At 40.4% G+C, this 19334-nt stretch overlaps 1 protein-coding gene across 2 annotated transcripts; it reads left to right on the forward strand.

Moving 5' to 3' along the window:
* The first annotated feature begins 106 nt into the window (after positions 1-106).
* LOC122179051 (RING finger protein 151-like) lies at positions 107-17104 on the forward strand. Of its 2 annotated transcripts, none has more exons than XM_042869681.1 (8): positions 107-456; positions 3275-3374; positions 5665-5778; positions 6683-6908; positions 8173-8312; positions 9596-9758; positions 11311-11431; positions 12381-17104. In XM_042869681.1, the coding sequence occupies exons 4-8, from the start codon at positions 6703-6705 to the stop codon at positions 12615-12617; spliced, it is 867 nt and encodes a 288-aa protein (XP_042725615.1). In that variant the 5' UTR covers positions 107-456; positions 3275-3374; positions 5665-5778; positions 6683-6702; the 3' UTR covers positions 12618-17104. The 2 variants fall into 2 exon arrangements, with proteins under 2 accessions (XP_042725615.1, XP_042725616.1); XM_042869682.1 differs by lacking the exon at positions 107-456 and adding an exon at positions 561-713.
* The last annotated feature ends 2230 nt before the right edge of the window (positions 17105-19334 follow it).

Raw genomic sequence — 19334 nt, forward strand, 5'->3', positions numbered from 1 at the left:
CATGCTCCAAGTCCGTGCCAGGAGGTACCTCGATTGCGCGTGCCCGACACGAGCCGGCCGGGAGGCACTGATGTGCGCACGCGTGCTGTGTCCTGCGGGGCCGTTGCGATGTAGCGCCACACACAACATGGTGGAAGAGTTGTGTCGGGTGGCGACGACACGCAGCCGTCAAGCACGAGCGGCTGCAAAAGTAACCTCGCCCTTCTTACGACAGCGGGCTGAGGGGCGGTGGCAGCAGTCCTGAGGGACTGAGGCGGCGGCGGCGGGAGGCCTGGGCGGGCTCGGCCCATATAGCCGTAACGGCCGTTACGCCCGCACCGGCCGTCCTGTGGCGCAGCTGGAGGGCGCTGCTAAGGGACGGGGCGTTGCGCGGGGATCGGCGGCCGCGTGCGGGCCTGGTGCTGGGAGCACTGTGTCCGTGCTCGGAGGCCCCGAGGAGGCGGCGGGAAGATGCCGGTATGTGGGGGCGGGGCGGGGCGGGGTTCTCCGATGTGTGTGAGCCGGGGCAGCGCCAGCCGTCTGCAGCCTGCCCGAACCCGGCCCCTTCTCTCACCTGTGCTCTGAATTCGTCGGGTGGCTTGTACTGAGGAGCATAGACCTTGTGTTGCTCGTGGCCTGTCCTGCCCCACTTCCGTGGTCACCGGAGCTTTTCCTGAACCGTTTACGTGACACTCCAGTCCGAGCTGTTCCGTGTGATCACTCGTCTGCACCGGGTGAGGAAAGGGCTGCGTTAAATGTTAAAAGCTCCGTCGATTCAAGGCGGGAACAGGAGGGAAATAAAAGGACAGGGCTTGGCTGAGGCTGCTGCAGAGTGCTGTCAAATACGAGGTTTGGCAGTTTGCTCTTCAAACAGGCTGCTTACCGAGTGTGATAGCGTGGGAATGGAGTGTTGTTTCTGCATTTGATATTAAAAGGGGCAATTGGTTTGAAGAAGTAGAACATAATGTATTTGTGTTCTGTAACTTACCCTTAGAAATAGTTGATCTAAGAAGTAAAAATACTGTATGTGTTAGCAGCATGTTTTAGAAATATTATCACTGAATTGTGTGATTAATTCTTTCTTGCAGAACTGTAATAGATGTTAAATGTTCCAAACAATGTGAGTATAGTGTTAGGGATTAGAAAGCATATTGTAGGATTGTTCTGTTAAGATACGAAACTCCCAGCAAAAGAAGAGCAGATTTAGCAAGCATCGAAGAAGCTAGGGCCTCTACACAAGGCCGGACTGTCTCTGTGAAAAGACTGGGATGTGACAGGCAAGCACCAAGATACTCCCCTCTGTCCTTCTCCCAAGCTTATCTTTGTGGAAGGAAGGACAAACAGATATCCACAAAATGATCAAGTGTGGAATAAGTTAATTAATTAATTACAGATTTACGCTTAGGCAGCAAAGATTTGAGTTTGTCCGGTGTTTACATGTTGAGTGAAGCGTAGTGAAGATTGTGAATGTAAAGTACTCAGCCAATGAGGAACTAGGGGAGAAAGAGATAAGCGTCAGGCAATAGGAAATAAAAGATGTAACACTGTTTTCTGGGTGCTCTCCTGCTTGCAGCAGGCCCGCCATTGCAATTGCGAATAAAATCTGCTTTATCAGAGATACCGTCCTGATAAATTATTTGGATACTTCCAACAGCAGTGGCAGGAGTGAGAGCTTGTGCAGACACTGCTGAACAGATGCGTCTGCTTCTTTGGCCATTAATGCTACCATAAACTGCCTTACAGTTGCACAAGGCATCCTGAAACATGGTTTTTGTATGCCAGGATTTAAAAGCACAGTGCGTATTTGTGAAAACAGATGGTGAAGCAGCAGCATGTTAATTGTCACCTCGTTACTGGGCCCTGTGTAAGTTATTTGTACTTCCACTCGTTCTGGAAGTGTTATACCAGTGGTGCACATCTGTAGTTCTGTCATGATACCACACAACCCTTCTAACTGCTTTTATTTTGCCACAGGGAAAGAAAGAATGTTTAATAAAATCAGAAACTACTGTAAAAGAAAAAAAGCATTTCACTAATGGCATCGCTGTCCTAATTTTGTGATGGAGTAGCTTTGATTAGTTCTAGTTATTCTATCATTATGTTATTGGGAGCTGTATCCCGTCTGTATTTTCCTTGCAGCCGTACCCACAGTCTGAAGGCAGAGCAGACCATAGCTTGAAGCTGGCTTCAAGCTTCATCTACCTAATGAACAGTGTGGGACAGCAACTCCTGAAGGAATGAATTCATATCTGTGCTGCTTTTGGCTGGGATGGAGTTAATGTTCTTAATAGCAGCTGGTAGGGTACTGTGGTTAATATGTGTGGTGAAGACAGTGTTGTTAATACATAGGTGGTTTAGTTGTTGCTGAGCAGCGCTTACACTGCATCAGGGTCTTTTTTGTTTCAGCTTGCAGCAGAGAAGGCTTTGAGGAGAGCTGGTAGTGGCCTTTCAGTATCTAAAGGGGGGCTGTAAAAAAGAAGGGTATAGACTCTTTAGCAAGGTCTGTTGTGGTAGGACAGGGGGAAATGGTTTCAAACTAAAAGAGGGAAGATTTAGGTTGGATATAGGAAAAAAGTTTTTTGTACAATAAGAGTAATGAAGCACTGAAACAGGTTGCCCAGAGATGTGATGGATGTCCTGTCCTTAGAGACATTCAAGGTCAGGCTGGACCAGGCTCAGAGTACCTGCTGTAGCTGTCAGTGTTCCTGTTCATTCTGACTTTGACTGAATGGCCTTCAAGGGTCCCTTCCAATTTAAACAATTCTATGATTCAGTTTCATGCTGCCTCACCAGTGAGAAGCTGGGGGGTGCACCAGGAGCTGGAAGAGGGCACAGCCAAACTGTCCCCAACTGACCCAAACTGTCCAAAGGGGTATTCCATGCCCATTGGGTTATGCTTAGCAGGGAGAAGCAAGGGGAGTGTTTGCCAGGGCTGCTGTTGCTCAGGGACTGACGAGCTATCAGTATGCTGGTGCTGAGCAATTGTGCTTATATTGCTTGTATTCCTTGTTTTTTTTTCTCTTAGTGTTCTGTTTTTAGGGTTTTTTTCCTCGTTTTATTTTTTCCTTATTAATTTGCCTTTATCTAAATCTCCACATATTCTCACTTTTACCTGTCCCATCATTTTGCTGTGGGGGAAGTAGGCAAGAAGCTGCATGGTGCTTAGCAGCTCACTGGGGTTAAACCCCAGCACTGGGAGAGATTGTTGCATGTCAGAAACTATGAAGAGAAAAAATACATTTGAAACAATGAAAAGAAAATACCATGTAACAGTTGTTGTTTTTCTGCCTTCCAGATTTGGCACCTACAGATTCCAGGTTTCCTTGGAGACAACGCTGCTGGTAATTGTCAGGTGATGGGAAAAATTCAGGACCAGAGGAAGCAGACAAGGCAAGGTCTGGAAATGTTATTGGAGTGTAAGAAGGTGGTGATGCCAAATGTAGTTTCTAGGTACAAACCAAAAGGAGTGTGAAATCTGTGAATTGTAATAGTAGTGGAAGAAGAGGTTTTGAGGTCAAAGAGAAAAGAGAAATTGCTTTAGAGAGAACAGAAATTGAAGGTGGTGGTTTGTTGCGGCAGAAGTACTGACTAAAACCATCTGTACTGCTGTAGTGTATGCCATGTACATCTGCCTGATTTTCTTCCTAGTGTCTTGAAGATTGAATGTTTGGGGATCAGCAGTGTGAGCAAGCTGTAGCTTACAGCATCCATAATTTCAGTAGAAAAGAATCTGTAGAGTTACAGAATTACATGGAGTTCCCAGAACATATCTTGTACCTCTGTGAAAGTTTTTGAAAAGCTGAATCTCCTGACATCAACAAGCTAAATCAAAATGTGAGCCTCACAATTCAAATCACAGAACATATATGTTCCATTTAACAGTCCTCTGGTGTAAGCATACTGTATGTTTCAATGCTTTCTTCAGTATTGGGAGCTAGAACTTGGCTTCACATTCTGTTACTATTAGCATTGTTCTCCTGTTCCTAACTTCCCCCTGTTCCCTTCTGTCCTCACAGTGACAGCTTTGTGCAAACATAGTGCTTGTTTTGTTTACCCTGAACTGGCTCAGCCCTGAATTTCCTGTTTTTTGCAGAAGAGCTTTAAAAGCACACAGGGAAACAACAGTATGAAGAGAACTGTTTCTCATCTTCCTAATACAGTATTTTCTTGAGCACACTTTTCTAAAACATAAAACATCCATGCTGTGACCAAAGGATTGGCATATCAATGATGCCTACAGGTTTCCTTTGTATGTATCGTGGATAGCAACATAGCCAGAGAAGCACAGAGCTGAGTGCACTCTGAAAATCTGCTTGGGATCTTGTCAAGGGTCTGTGGATTGCACTGTTTGCTGCTGTGGCTGTGCTGTAAGCGTGCCAGTAGAAAGAAAACACAGTGTGAAAACTGTAGCAGGTGATGTGTTTCATGTTTGGTAATATACATGCTTACTTGTACTATGCTCACTGCAGGTTTTATTAGCTTTAATTTTAGCAAGCACCCTGTTAACACAAGTAGCTCATATTCACTGATAGTATGTTTTGCTGCTCAGATATGAAAGATGTTCCAAATTCCAGATTTATGATGTGTTAATTAAAAGGAATTGCAAAGCTGTTTTGTTTTTGTGGGTTTTTTTAATCAGAGAATAGAATACTAGAATTGCTCAGGTTGGAAAAGACCTCAAAGATCAAGTCCAACCATAACCTAACTACCCTAACACTAAGTTACAACAGTTCTTTCATAAAATAAACACCCACACGCACACACACACACCACAAAATCTATTAAAATTGCACAGATGACATCTACACTTCTTTCCCCACAATAAGGTCAGTGCCTTGGAAAGACTTCTCTCATCCTTACGCTTGATCAGTGCTCGCAGAAAGGTCCGGTCCCACGTTCGCTGGTCAGACACATATTTTATTTTGCTTTCTAGCAACTTAGATGAGTTAATTTGAGCTGATACTGCTCAGAAACACTGCCTTTATTATTATGGTCATGGAGATTTTTTTTTCCTTCAGAGCAAAATACGACTCTAGTCCTTAGAGATCTGTGGTGTTCTTCAGTAGGTCTAATTCCAGTTGAGAGCAGTGTAGATGAATAAATCAGAACTGCCTAGCTAACACATTCTCTTTGAATCTTCTATTACAATAACTAGATGTAGACCCTTGGGATTTAAGTGATGACTTCATTTGTAATTTTTTAAGTGAGCAACCTTAGTTATATTGTGTATTGGAACAATGTTTTTAATCAGTTCTGTGAACTTGACTGTGATGCTTCTGTTTTGAAAACGAGCTGTATGTCCTGCCTGGATGGAGCTGGGTTAAATGAAGTTTCAAAACTGTAGAGAATATTATTTTACCAGATTTCAACTGTGTATTTCAATATAACTGAATTCTGTTAACTTCAATCCTACGAATGAGTCTGTAAGGGTTTGAAATGAAATGCTGGCTGGGTGTTTGTGTTTGCAATATGTGTCAGCATCAGTAATAACTGAAAGACTGATTTTTGTGTGTGTGCTGTTTTTTGTTGATTTTTTTTTCCTGGTCTAATCAGATCTCTTGTGTTGAATTGTAGGCTTTGGAAGCTGTTAGGGCAGCATTCCATTCAACATCTGGCTGATTAAACATAAGACTCATTAACTTAGGAAGCACAACTGAGCCTTTTTCTTTCCAATTTTTCTCATAGGCATAATAAAGCAGTGAAGAGAAACTGAAGGAAGTATTGTATATCTTGCTGATGAGAAAACTGATTCTGCAGTAATTGGGCAAACTGGGTATATATGTAGCAAAATCTAAAAAGGTAGGATATTCTCATTTATTGTTTTATTTAAAAAACCTGATAGCTAATGAAAAACTGTTCTGAGTTTACAAAAGTAATTTTGTATGTTAAGGAGGAAGGCAAAATCAAACACTTTCTCTTAAGTGAGTTCTGTAGAGTTTTAGCAAATTCTAATAGGCTTCTCTTGGAAGGATTTTGGTGAAGATAGATTGCTTCTTAGTTCTTCTTCACAAACCTTTTAAGTCGTTTTAAAAGGAACCCTATTTCATAAAATAAATCCAGTAGGAGAGAATAATAATAGCTTTCCATGATTTCAGGGCTAGCTGAAGTCTTGGCTTTTTCTTCCTGAATATTAAACATTCCTCTAGACATACGGAGATTTTGTGCTGTTCTCCTTGTAATGAGAGTCTACAACTATTAGAGAACCTTCATCTTCCTTTCTTCTTCAGTAAGAAAGCAACGCGTTAAGTCATGTGCAGTTCAAAATGCCCAGTGTGCTGGCTGATAGTAGCACGGCTGTGGCTTGTAGGGTCACTGTCTGTAAGTTTGTTAGGCATCATATAGAAGGCCTATATTGTATAGATGGAATGCAAACACTTTTGAACTTCTTTAATATTTCTGCTTCAGATAGAATTTGAGTAAACAGGAGCTTTGTGTTACGTGGTGGCTCCTAGAAGTGTGTTTTATAATAGAGTTTGGGATGCATCCACTGAAGTCTTTGCTTTCAGGATTCAGACATCCTTGGTATAAAATAAGGATGCTGATATCCAGCACTACAGTCCTCCAGTTCTCAATTAAATCTTGAAGTCTGTAGCATATTCTCACCAGCTCTGTATTTGCTTTAAGATCTCTGTATTTCTAGAATTGCATCCAGGCTGTTGCGTAGTAGATTCTGAACAGCCTGCTTTATTCTCTTTGTTAACAGGTTGGAAGTGCTTGGAAAGCATGGGTTACGATATTGAACGTTTTGTTGGCTACGTTAATGAAGGGCTCCTGTGCTCCATCTGCCGTGATGTGTTGGAAGATCCACTACAGGCTCCTTGTGAACATGCTTTCTGTACTGCTTGTATACATGGCTGGCTTGTTCATCACAGTAACTGCCCCGAAGACAGACAAGTGATTGATGTCTCTGTGCTAAGACCTCTGTACAGGTATGCAGTAGTCTCATTGTATGTTGGAATTGTATGAATTTAGGATTTTTCAATTTTTCTTGCATAGATTCATCTCTTTTCACCTACTGTGACTCAAAGTTGTCTTGACCCAACATATCTGTGGTAGAAAGTGATCACTTCCTTGAAGCCATTAGCATTTTCTATTTGTTATAACCACCTTTTGAGATACTGAGATTTCTAAACAAAGAGAACACTGATTTTTGTTCTCCACCTTTGCATATCTTGAGTGCAAGTTCTAGACACCTGTCTGGATATTATTCTGAACATCTCTCTGAACAGCAGCAAAATTTTCCCAAACAGTTTTAGAGAAAGCAGGCTAAACAGTACCCTAAAATATTTTCAATTTCCATTATGTCTCCCAGGTTCTTCATAGAATCATAGAACGGCCTGGGTTGAAAAGGACCACAGTGATCATCCAGTTTCAACCCCCTGCTATGTGCAGAGTTACCAACCACCAGACCAGGCTGCCCAGAGCCACATCCAGCCTGGCCTTGAATGCCTCCAGGGATGGGGCATCCACAACCTCCTTGGGCAACCTGTTCCAGTGTGTCACCACCCTCTGTGTGGAAAAACTTCCTCCTAATATCTAACCTAAACCTCCTCTGTTTCAGTTCAAAACTATTCCCCCTTGTTCTATCACTATCCACCCTCGTAAACAGTCACAGTAAACAGTTCTCAGGATTAACAGTCACTAAGCATTGTATATCTTTCATTTTTCTTTTTACTCTTATAATTGTTTATTGCCAGTAGTCACAGTTTTATCCCTTGACACTGCTTGGTGTGTAACTCCTAAATTGTCTGTCTTACGCAGAGTAAGTAAGGTTATGTTTAAAATCTGCAGCCACAGGCATTGGGTTTAACTCCTTTAGTGCTGAGAGTATTGAGAGGTTAGCTGTAGGGAAAGCTGAAGTATACCATAGGCAGTGGCAATGAAGGAGTAGCCAAAGTATTTGGGAATACAGCTAAGCTAGTGAAAAGAGTTGAAAATAGTCAAAAATAACTAATTTGTTTGCACAGTTAATTTTGGCAACTGAATTTCTCGTTTAATATTGTTTCTTTTGTTAGCTTGTTCATTTCCAAAATTGTCACTTGAATGCCTAAAATATATATATATATATGGAAACTGATTCTTCGTATGTTTTCCTGATTACAATTGAATCTTGATTTATCTTCACACAGCGGAAAATTAATATTTTTTCAATAATTTTCTGTCTTAAGAATAATTCTTTTTTTGTATGCATAGGTATATGAAAAATGATCTAAATCGTCTTCAACTCCATTGCAAAAACAGGGAGTGTGGCTGTGAAATGGTTTGCTCCCTCGAGTCTATAGACCGGCATGAGAGGGAGTGTGAATACAGTCAGATACCCTGCTCCAATGCTGGTGAGTAACAGTCAAAGAAGTTCATCTGTTCTGTTCAGCGGATGTGTTTTCCATCTTCCGGTCAACAGAATGGCAGTGATGGCCATTCATTTTTAAACTGAAATCCTAGTGTTTATTGAGCTCTACTTTTTGCAGCAGACTTTTCTGAAGAGAACTCATTACCCATTTATGGCAATCATGGCCATTAGCAACAAATTCTTATCCAAGAACTAACCAAATGAAGGAGAGCAGTGAATCTCAAAGTTCTGAAGATTGAGCAGCACGTTTGTGTAGCTTTCTGTCAGTTTGTCAGATTGCCTTTCAGTGGCAGCAGTTCATTGAAATGTGACGTTTGACTTCTGTCACACTGATTTGAACAGCTGGTTTTCCTGCTGCATCTGCAGCCATGCACCATCTCTTGACTTTAACAGAGAAGTATCCTGGGAATGGGATTTTTAACTAAATCTTTAGTGGAGTTGACATGTTTGTGTTACGGTCTCTGAAGCAAACCTGTGCTTCCTGAGGAAGGAACATACTTTTAAAAATAAATGTACTGTTAACATTTCCCAGCTGATTTGATTCAAAGTGTGATGTGTTTCTAGAAAAACTTAAATTTCTGATTAAAGAGGTTAAGAGCATAGTTGAGTCTGCCGCTGTAATTTATTGGGAGGATTTTGAGGTGCTAGAGTTGCTCCAGGAGAAGTTAGAAGCCTATCTGAAGTCTCAGCAGTGACTGTTGCAAATGCACTTTTCACTTTCTACAGAAACAATAATGTTTAATGAGCTGCTGCATCTTGTCTCTGTTGTGTGGTACCAATGTGTGAACACATGTAAACCTCTCATGGTCTATTGGATAGACATAAGACTAACCAGTGATCAGGAAAACAGTCTCACCACTGTTGTACAACCTGTCCTTGGACTCTTTTTTTCTAAATGTGACACCTTATTTATTTATACATTTACATTCTTCATCCATCCCATTCATTACAAGCTGCTAGTCTTGTCCTGCTATCAGAGTTGTCATTACTGAAGTCGCTTTAATGACAGACCAATGGCAGAAATCTTTACAAAAGAATACTCCTTAATTAAAAGTAAATGTTTTAATAAGAGTCTATATTATCTGTGTTATAACTATTGTACTTTATGCTCTAAAGAATATGCTTTTTCCCACATTTCAGCAGATTGACAGTTGCTTATCTCATGATATTACAACTTCATTACTCACTTAAATGGTTATGTTGGAACTAATGAAAATGCTTCTGTTAGTTGTAAGTGGTTGGCTTATCTTCTTGTTCCATGTTCAGGCTGCACAGTTCAGATTGAGCGACGTAACCTTGATGGCCACTTGGCGGTGTGTGAATATCGGAGCCGAGAGTGCCCCAATGGTTGTGGGTACACCATCCTCAGTGCAGAAGACACACAGCATAATTGTGTAGCGGAGCTGAGAACTGAGCTAGAACTACTTCGGTACATATCTTCTGTTTCTTTGGTGTTTGTGTTTGTCTGGGCCTAAAATCACTGCATAAAGCACTTCACATTACTAGCACTGGGTTCTGGTATGTGTTAAATAGTCCTTTAATTGATTAATACTAGAGGCACAGGGTATTATTTGTCTGTGCAGGCTTAAATTCTTACTGTTTTGATTGTTTTTTTTCTGTTACTTATTTGTCCAAGTTATTACAAATCCTGAAATACCATTGGTTACAGCTGAACAAAAGTGAGCTGGCTGTATAAACTGGCAAAATACCTGCCAAGAACTGGCCAGAAGTTGGCAATTTCCTTTTTCTGTTGGTGTGATATAGATCCAAATCCACACTGTTTAATTATTTCTCTTCAATTTCTGCAAATCATCCTGAAGATAAAAATGTTTTGATTATTTTGTTAGGTACAGACCAGTAGATTTATGTAAATGGGAGGGGAGCCAACTCTTTGCAGTGGCAGGTAATAGCAGGACAAAGGGAAATGGTCTTAAGTTGAAGAAGGGAAGCTTTAGGTTGGATGTCAGGGAGAAGCTCTTTTCTATGACAGTGGTGAGGTGCTGGAACAGGCTGTCCAGAGAGGTTGTGGATGCCACATCCCTGGAGGTGTTCAAGGCCAGGTTGGATGGGGCCCTGGGCAGCCTGATCTAGCATTAAATGTGAAGGTTAGTGGCCCTGCCTGTAGCAGGGGGTTGGAGATTCATGATCCTTGAGGTCCTTTCTAATTTGGTCCATTCTATTATTTAACTTCATAGAATCTTATTTCAATTAAAACCATGGCATAACAGTTGGTCAATATGAATCTTCTTAGCAGCATTCTCTTATTTCCTCTTATATGTTTCTGTAGCTTTTCCTTTCCATGATATTCCAACTGGAATATCTTTGTTTCTTTGCTTGTTGGATGTTTTTTTTTTCCTTTGTGTTTCCTTCCTATTTTTAATCTTTTGACTCTGGAAATCTTGTGCTCCTGAACGTTGCTGTGCAGTCTGGCTCAGATCCATTTTAAAGTCATTGAGACGTGAGGAATTGAGGTACCTGGTTACTGAACTCAAAAGGTTAATGTAGTAACAGTGAATTTTTGGCAGTTGATGTGTGTGGCAGTTGACAGATTCTGCTGTCATTTATTGTCTTCTTTAAAATGACAAGGTGACATGTTTAGCAATACAGTAGTATTTGCATTTCTTTTTTTATCTTGACTACATAAGCTCAGAAATAAGTATATACTACAGGCAGTAAATTATTTAAAGTCATAAATATCTGATCTCTAACTCATAGAATTACTTCACAAATGTGATACATTTGTCCCCTATAACACTGTATGATAAGCACCAAGAATGTGTCACTGAAGGCAATTTATGGATGGTATAATTCATAATTTAATAATTTCATAATTTATAATTCCTATAATTTATGGTATCACGTCTCCAGAGAGATGTCCTGTACAGATCAGGCTGGCTGCCTGCAAAAAGTTTTTGTGGAATTTGAAATATTTTTGTTTCACCCATGTTAACAAGGCTTAAAAAGGAGAAATGCGTTTTTAGGTCAGAAATGATCTGCAGAGTGGAGGAAGCAAAACATGAGATGGAGTCGAGATTAGATTCCCAAAGAAGGCATATGGTCCAAAAAGAAAGTGTTCTGCAAAACGAAATTGAGGAGCTCAAGGTGAGTATGATCTTTTGGTTCCCCAACCCCTTATAGCAGTGTAGCAATTAGCTCTTCCCAGAAAGTCTTCTCTTTTGTACGTACAGGGCCTCAGATAGAGGCAAGTTTTATGAAATATAGACGCCAAAATATGCCAGCACGGCCCTTTGCCTGGGCTAATCAGCTCTGTTAGGAAGCAGACTCAATGTTGGTTTTATGCAGTTTATCTGCTTCAAATTAATTTGGAGCTAACCTGAATATCGCTGTACAAGCACTGCATTGTTTGATGCACACATAACCTGTCAGCAGATAATTTCTAGAGTCTGAAACTAGGGCATACGTCACAAATCAAATGTGATTAAATAGCTGGCCCCTTTTTTAGTGCTTTTCAAAGTGTCTTAATCCAGTGCTGACACAGAGCCCTACTACAGACAATGGTGTTTATGCTGTACTTCTAATCAAAAGGTTGGAAAGCTCCAGTGTAAATCAAATAAAATAACCAGGAGGGCTGTGTTGTCTTTTGATACATCCAATCTTATATTATATCATGGAGTCATGATTATTAAAGCCCAAAAGAATGGAAATGCTGTAGAGGTTTTCATTTTCAAGAATTTAAAAATAGAATGAAGTAAGAATGTATCTGAACGTAACCAAAATGTTACTGTGGTTGGGGTCTTGACATAGCAAGTTTAAGCAGCAACCAGGTAAATCCACACACAGTTTAAAATATTTCATATTTTTGCACTTGGAGGAAAACTTTGGGAATTTTTGAGAAAAGACCCTTCTTAGATGAAGGTCAGTGCTGGGTTGTGTCTTAAATTGTTTACATTTCTTCTGCTCACAAAAGCAGTCGCCGATTTCAGTGTTGTCAGTTTATAATCCATTCCCTTATGTGCATGAGCTGCTCAGCATTGTTACACCATCGTCAGAGAAGTTCATGCATTGCAGTAAACCGATACCTGCGTTTCAGAGTCAGATGTCGCGAGTGATGTCGGATGTGCGTTCCCTCATGGCCGCAGAGCGACAGCATCGGCAAGAACTGGAGCAAGCAGAGCTGGAGAAACGGGAACTAATGGAGCTGCTGAGGGGGCTGCAGAAGGACTGTCGGTTAAGCACTGCAGAGGGAAGCAGGAAGACAACAAACTTCCGCCCCCTGACACGACTGGAGAGTGCAAAACGAAAACCTAGGGAAGTTACAGTTATCTAAACACAAGTAAGCTCAAAAAGCATTTTCTTCTAGTTTCTGTGACCATCTGGCAAACTTTTCTGCTCTCCGTGAGTGATTGGTAAATTATTTCTGGTACGCTCACTTTCTTGGTAAAAACTTTCTTTCCTCTTGGGCCATAGAAACAAACGGGAGAGTTTTTTCTTATGGGATATGGAGCATTAAACCCAGTGTAAGGACTTTCAGCTATATGTTATCATAAAGAAAGGGGAAATTCATTGATTTGTATCTCTTCAGTGTGTCATTTATAGAGTTATTTCAAGCCTGAAGATCAGAACTAGTCAAATACTTAAAGATTTTTTTCCTTTCCGATCCATTATTGTCCAAGTCTAGTTTATGCATGGACTTGAAAAAGAAAGAAAATGGGATTATTGGTAATGACATTTGAGATCTACTTAATTTGGGGAGAGTCAGTAATACAAGTTAATGGATTGTTTTGTTGTTTTTTGTATAGTCTGTGGGAGGTATATGAGGTATATTTCAAAGGTGAAAAGAAAGCACTTTAAATTCTAATTCTACCACTGTGTAAGAGCTCCAAGTAAGGATGACTTAACCTCAGAGCTTCTCTGACTTCCCAATCTTGAGAGATACACACTTAGGAGATATGTACCAAAGCCCAAGGTAATAGCATCCCCTAAAAACTTCTGTATAGACCTTTGTGTAACTTGGGGTTTGTGGGGGAAAGGCCTTGCATTTTATGTAACTATTTGGAGATTTTTTATGTAAAAGTATCAGATTTCTACCAGGTCCTTAAGCCTAAGCTCAGTCTCTTAAGTACTCTTAAAGAGATACATACATACTTTGAGTTTCTGATTTTCTTTTGGTAGATTTAAGGCTACTTGTACATTAATGTCACAACAGAGGGCTATTTGCACAGTGGCTACTTGGAATGTTTTTATTAGGGCTCAAGTCTGCAACTGTGTAAGAGCTAGGACTTTACAACAGGGATACAAATGCTGAATGAAGGGGGCATATCCCTGTAAAGGCTGTGATATTCATGGGAAAGAAATCTGTACAGTTTGAAGACTCATCCCTATACTTCTCACAAAGCCTGTTTGTGTTGATTTCACTGCTATAACTAAGCCATATTCTGTCTCCTGGTGCAGCTCTTCAGTGGAATAATTAGGAAAGAACCTGGCCTCCTGCTTACTGAGTACTTTAAATCATTTTTCAGGAAAGCTGGGTGCAGGCACAACAGTCTTCATAACCTCCCTCTCTAGAAAACATACATTTCTGTGTCTAATTTCCTGTCCCTCAGATCAACACTTTTATGGCTAAAAACATAACCAAAGAGAGAGATTGCAACCTTCTTTAGCACATACATTACATGAGAAGGACTTGTGGTCAGTTTTCTTAATTTTGGGCAGTAATAAATCCTTCTAACTTGCTTTTCCTTCAATACAGCTGAAACAACTGCACACATCTTCCATTTTTGTGCATTTAAAACCAACAAGTAATTCTCCTGTAAAGGTTTTCTTTTGTTTTGCAGCTATTCACAGGATGAGCGATGACCAAATATTTATTTGGTTCTCAGTTTACTCTTTTTATATCCTAGGTTGAACTACAGTCATTGACAGTATCTAAGTCATTGTTAGCAGTCTCTTCCAGCTCATGACATAGCACCTCTCTCAAGCAGCCATACTGAACAAAGTGAAGCAGTAGTTATAATTTGGGAAAATTCACACCAAACATTCAGTGGTCGATTCCCATATCAGTGTGCATATCAGAGCTGTAAATAGAAACTAAGAATGCTTTTATTACCTCGTGTGCTAGGTAAGGAAGCTTTTAGTGTCTGGTTTTTTTTCTTTGGTGCCTGTTCACACTAACATTCACACTAATTTTGAAGCTTCTAAGCAACATCAGATTTCATGCTGTTAGGATCAGTATATTTGCAGGATGTGATTTTCTGTGTTCTATAGTTGTGTGGTTGTGTGATGTGGCTTCAACTATCTTGCTTAATGTGAAAGAAGAAAATTCCTTCAAAATCCTGCGGAACTCAGATGAGCTGGATCATCCTTCCTGGTTTGGAGTGCAGTGATAATATCTTCCATTCTGAACAGGGGAAAAAAAAAAACCAAGGAACTAGCTCTGTGCTTTTCTCTTAATGAGATCTCTGCGTTTGTTCTAAGAATTTCACCCACTGATTTTATCACTGAATTCCTTCTAGTATAGGAGAAAGGATTTATTTAATATTTGCTTAGCAGTTGGGCTACTGCTGTCCCCTAAGTTACATACGTGGAGTTGTGTGAGAAAACACATCTTAGGAGGTAAAGCTGACTTTCTGCTGCACAATCTATGGAGCTTCTATTTGCCAGCTCTGGGGGGTCTGAACTTCCAGTGTTAAAGTGGGGCAGTGCTTTGAGCCCACTTGCTGCTGGAATGACCTGTCAGCTTGGGTCTCCTTGAGACCCTCCTACCCAATGTAGGTATTTTAAATGGGGTTACACCAGCTGATAGCATTGGTTCCTTCCAGATATTTAAGGCTGATCCTACTCCTCAATGATGGCAGCTTGTCTGCACTTCAGATGTTCCTCTACTAGGGAACCACACGCAGGGCAGTCTATGTTGAACATGGTCATCGTTTTACCTGTTCCTTAAAATTAACTAGACTGAAATGAAACAGCCTGTTATAATAATATCCAGTTTTACCTTTTCCAGTCTCATGTGTTACGCAGCTGATAGTAGCAGCTAGCAGAAGCAAGGAATTTTTTATTCTTTCTTTCAATTCTCATAAAAGGGTTAAGTAAGGGTCCAAATATTGTAGTAGATATTGTAAGTGAAGGTGCTCACTTAGAAGTGCTTCTTGTGACTGGGAACAAGGGTGTTAAATATTCTCATAGTACATCACAACACAACAAATTCCATTTCCTCACAGTTGGAACTGTGCTGAGAGCACACTGAACAGTTACTCAAGTGGACCAGTAGCCATGCAAGCAGCTGTACTTAGCAGCTACAACAGAGAGCAAAGGCTGGGGGGAAGGGAGGCTGGAAAGAAGGAACTGCAGACTTCTTTGTGTCTGCAGAAGCTCAGCCTGAGAGCAGTTATGTGGCAACAGCAGCCTCTGCAGCAGCTGGCTTACCAGCAAGGAATGCTGCCTTGGGGCATCACAATTACTGTACCTTACAATTAAAGGGAGATTAAGTCTGTGTTTCCAGATAAATGCAATAGTACCAAACCTGCAAGAATCTCAGACAAAATTCAGAGAGAGCAAGTTAGTAAGTGAGATTACAAGGAGCAAATCCTTATCCTACATTAAATTGGGTGTAAATAAGAGTAGGGATGTATTAAAGAGATTAACACCTTTAAAGTGAATGGAAATGTTTGGCTTTGAAAGAAAGGTCAACATTTACCTATTTATTCTGAAGACTTGCAAGATACCAGTTAAAAGTATTTTGAAATTAGTTCCCTTAAACTGACTTCTCCCACTTGAGCTGTCAAATTCAAGCCTAAATATTGCTTCCTCTGTTTCCTTCATGGTTAAAGCTATGTTCTCATTCTCCTGCATTCCTCTTAAAGCAAAGCTCGTCAGAGGTCTCAGAGTTGAACCACTGCTCCCAGGATCACTTTACTTTACTTGGAAATAGTTGGGAGTGCTTCTGTTAAGTTTAGCTGACTTACAATGGAGAACCATGCATCTGAGTCAGATACAGGAGTTGCAAAGCAGAATTCTGCTGGCCTTACTCATAAAGATGGCAGGTTTTAGTACAATGCTCGTACTGGATTAACAGTCCTTTATAAAGGAGGTTTGCTTAACACTACAGAATCACAGAATGGCCGAAGGTTAGTGCGGACCTCTGGAGGCCATCTGATCTACGTCCCTGTTCAAGCATGGGACGCCCAGAGCAGGGTGCCCAGGGCCACATCTGCAAATGCAGGAGCCTCTTGTCAGGGCAGGAGGGAATGCAACTACACATGCAAACAAAATACCAAATACAGTGGAGACTTTTGACTGGATTAGGTGTTTAAATCTGAAATGCTTTTAAGCATTGGGTGCTTTTTAGAAGTTCAGTGTGTTAATAGACCTCAGTTCCTACAGTATATAGAATCAACAGTCTCACAAATTACATTTTCCATACATTGCCCTCTTGGATGTTTCTGGTATGGTGCTTTTCTACAGCTGTCTTACTTAAAAGTGCTGGGTAGTATTTAAAAGGGGCAGTGCTGGCCTTTCCTTTCTTGTGTACTGCTCACAGGACGAAGTACGGTAGGTCAGGGAGATTTAACCACAGATGGATGCCTTTATAAAGACCTACAACTCTATGCAACTTTATATATTAACAAATAAACACTGAATTGTCTTCCAGCATTATGGTTCACTGCCAGCCTACTTACATTTTCTACCTTTATAAATACAAGGATAAAACAGTGCTTAACAGACCTTAATCTCTAGTCTGTAAAAAAACAGTATTTGTATCACTTTGAAGTACAGTTTGTATAAAAGTTGAACTAATAAAGGGTTATACCATAAGTAATGCAACTTTTGTTCATTTCTTTCTGTTACAGAAGTTGGAGTATCTGCTTGATCAGATGAAATAGGGTACTGCAGCCATGCTGTATGCGCAGCACAGGCAGTCACAAAGAAACTATGAGACAGTCAGTGTGTTAGAACTGTTAAGACTATATCTACCAGTAGCAAGCATTTTGCCAAACAGGGAATACACAGCAATAAACAAAGTAAGCATTTGCTGAAACAGTAAAACCCTTCCCATGGATTTTTCTCCAGCCTTAACTCGGTTTCTGAATAGTGCAGCCCTTATGAAAGATAGAAGAGCTAGCAACTGGACTAAAGAATATGACAGTCCAGTTCTGCAAAGGACAGCACGGTAACAAACTGGCATACAGGGAAAAATGAATTCACCATCCATCAAGTAAAGAATCTCATCCTTAATGCAAGTTTTTTGTACTTGCTGCAAGAACCCATTTGGGCTATGGTCAGGAAACATGAAAACTCAGAAGTTGTAAGCTAGGTATGTATGTATGTATGTGTGCTAGATATATTGGTCTGGTGGTTGGTGATCTTGCACACAGCAGCGGGGTTGAAACTGGATGATCATTGTGGGCCTTTTCAACCCAGGTCATTCTATGATTCATTCTGTGATTTGCTTAAACAATAGCAGTCAGGATAGAGGGCACTCCCGTGCATGATTTAGTTTCATACAGTACTCTGCATTATCCCAAGCATGTTCTGTTACCTGATGGGAGTTACCCAGCAGGGAAAAGGCTGCAAACTTGCATATGACAACTGCAGATGGTAGTTGCTCATATCTCACTGACAACACATTTATCTGCCTAGGCACAGCCATGTTTCAGGCAGAACAGAAATAATAATAATAAAGGTGGTGTAGCTGCTGAAGATTTTGGAAACTTGTCTCACCCTTATCCTGTAATATATGCATTTGACTGTGCCTCACTAATCCATTGACTAAACCAAGGCAATTCTTCCAAATTTCAGCTGGCAGAACAGCCATTAATGACCATCTCCTTTCCTTACCCAACTCCTGGCACATGGTTTGTGTACTCAGCCCCAGGACTGAGGAGGAAGAATTGTATCACACTGTGGATCTGTTCCACATTCTTGCTCATCCCAGGTGTTTCGTTCATTGGCTGGATGTACAACTACTGAAGAGTGTTTTGACACTGGCATTAGCTCCACTTAGGAAACAGAACTTGAATGCTTATTTTTGAGCACGGTATAGAAAGCAAAATTTAATGCTTAGAATGCTATTTACTCATGGAAGGATTCAAGTTTAAAAGAGTCAAACCAAATAAAGAGCATCATTTCAAGTTGAATTTATCCAAGAAAGGAACCACTTAGCATCGAAGGGCTACAGAGTTCAATAACAAAAAACAAAGACAATTATTTTTCAAGTTTAACTAAATTTACAGGTTGCATAAATCTTAAAGAACTTAACCAACCCTTTGTTTCTTCCTAGTTTGAAAATGATTGGTGTGACATGCCATATATTTTAAACTTTAAGAACCAGTACTGTAAATTTACATATTTATTCCATGCCTGACACTTTTCATTTCAAATTCCCTGACAGAAAACAAATGATTCACATCCCTGCTCGTTTCAAACACAATAAAGTTTTTTTTTTTTTAAATTAAAAACCTTAAACACGTGATCTGAAGGAGTCGACTTGAAAAAATATTTATGCAGTGCTCCTTAAACAAATGGCCTTAATACCTGTAATGCCTGAGAGCTGCACCCATTTCAGTCATTGCAACTGCATCGTTAGTAAAATTGCATCTTGTTATTTTCACCGTTCAGAAAACTGCGTAACCTCCAATCATTTTTTTTGCTCATGTTCATTTATACAACGACAAAAATACATATTTTTGTGAATGAATATTGTTCCCTTTAAGTGCGCCCAGTCAGTCAATAGAAGCTCACCACTTTCTTAAGTTAACTCAACTGACTTTGTGCCAGCTCGTCAGCTCGCAAACCATGGGACGTTATGCCCCAAAGTCTTCCACAGTCAGTCTGCTCAACTGGGGCCTTCTGTGATTCAGGTAAAAGCCAGCCTGATATAGCCAACCAGTACAAAGCCAAAAAAAATTCCATTTAAAGTGTGGTCATATTACAGAAACACTTGACATAGGTTGTTCAAGTTGATGACACTAGGCAGATTAGCTGTCCAAAGTAAGTTACGATTACTTAAAGTGTTATAACTGCACCTTATGTGACTAGATGAAGA

The sequence above is a fragment of the Lagopus leucura genome, unplaced genomic scaffold (assembly GCF_019238085.1).
Source record: "Lagopus leucura isolate 7727_CA_CO unplaced genomic scaffold, USGS_WTPT01 Super-Scaffold_100002, whole genome shotgun sequence".
NCBI lineage: Eukaryota > Metazoa > Chordata > Aves > Galliformes > Phasianidae > Lagopus > Lagopus leucura.

Excerpts from the sequence above, each read along its gene's own strand:
- LOC122179051 (XM_042869681.1), top strand. The coding sequence starts at position 6,703 with ATGGGTTACGATATTGAACGTTTTGTTGGCTACGTTAATGAAGGGCTC. Across the intron at positions 6,909-8,172 it reads GTGCTAAGACCTCTGTACAG|GTATATGAAAAATGATCTAA; the intron begins GTATGCAGTAGT and ends TTGTATGCATAG. Across the intron at positions 9,759-11,310 it reads ACTGAGCTAGAACTACTTCG|GTCAGAAATGATCTGCAGAG; the intron begins GTACATATCTTC and ends ATGCGTTTTTAG.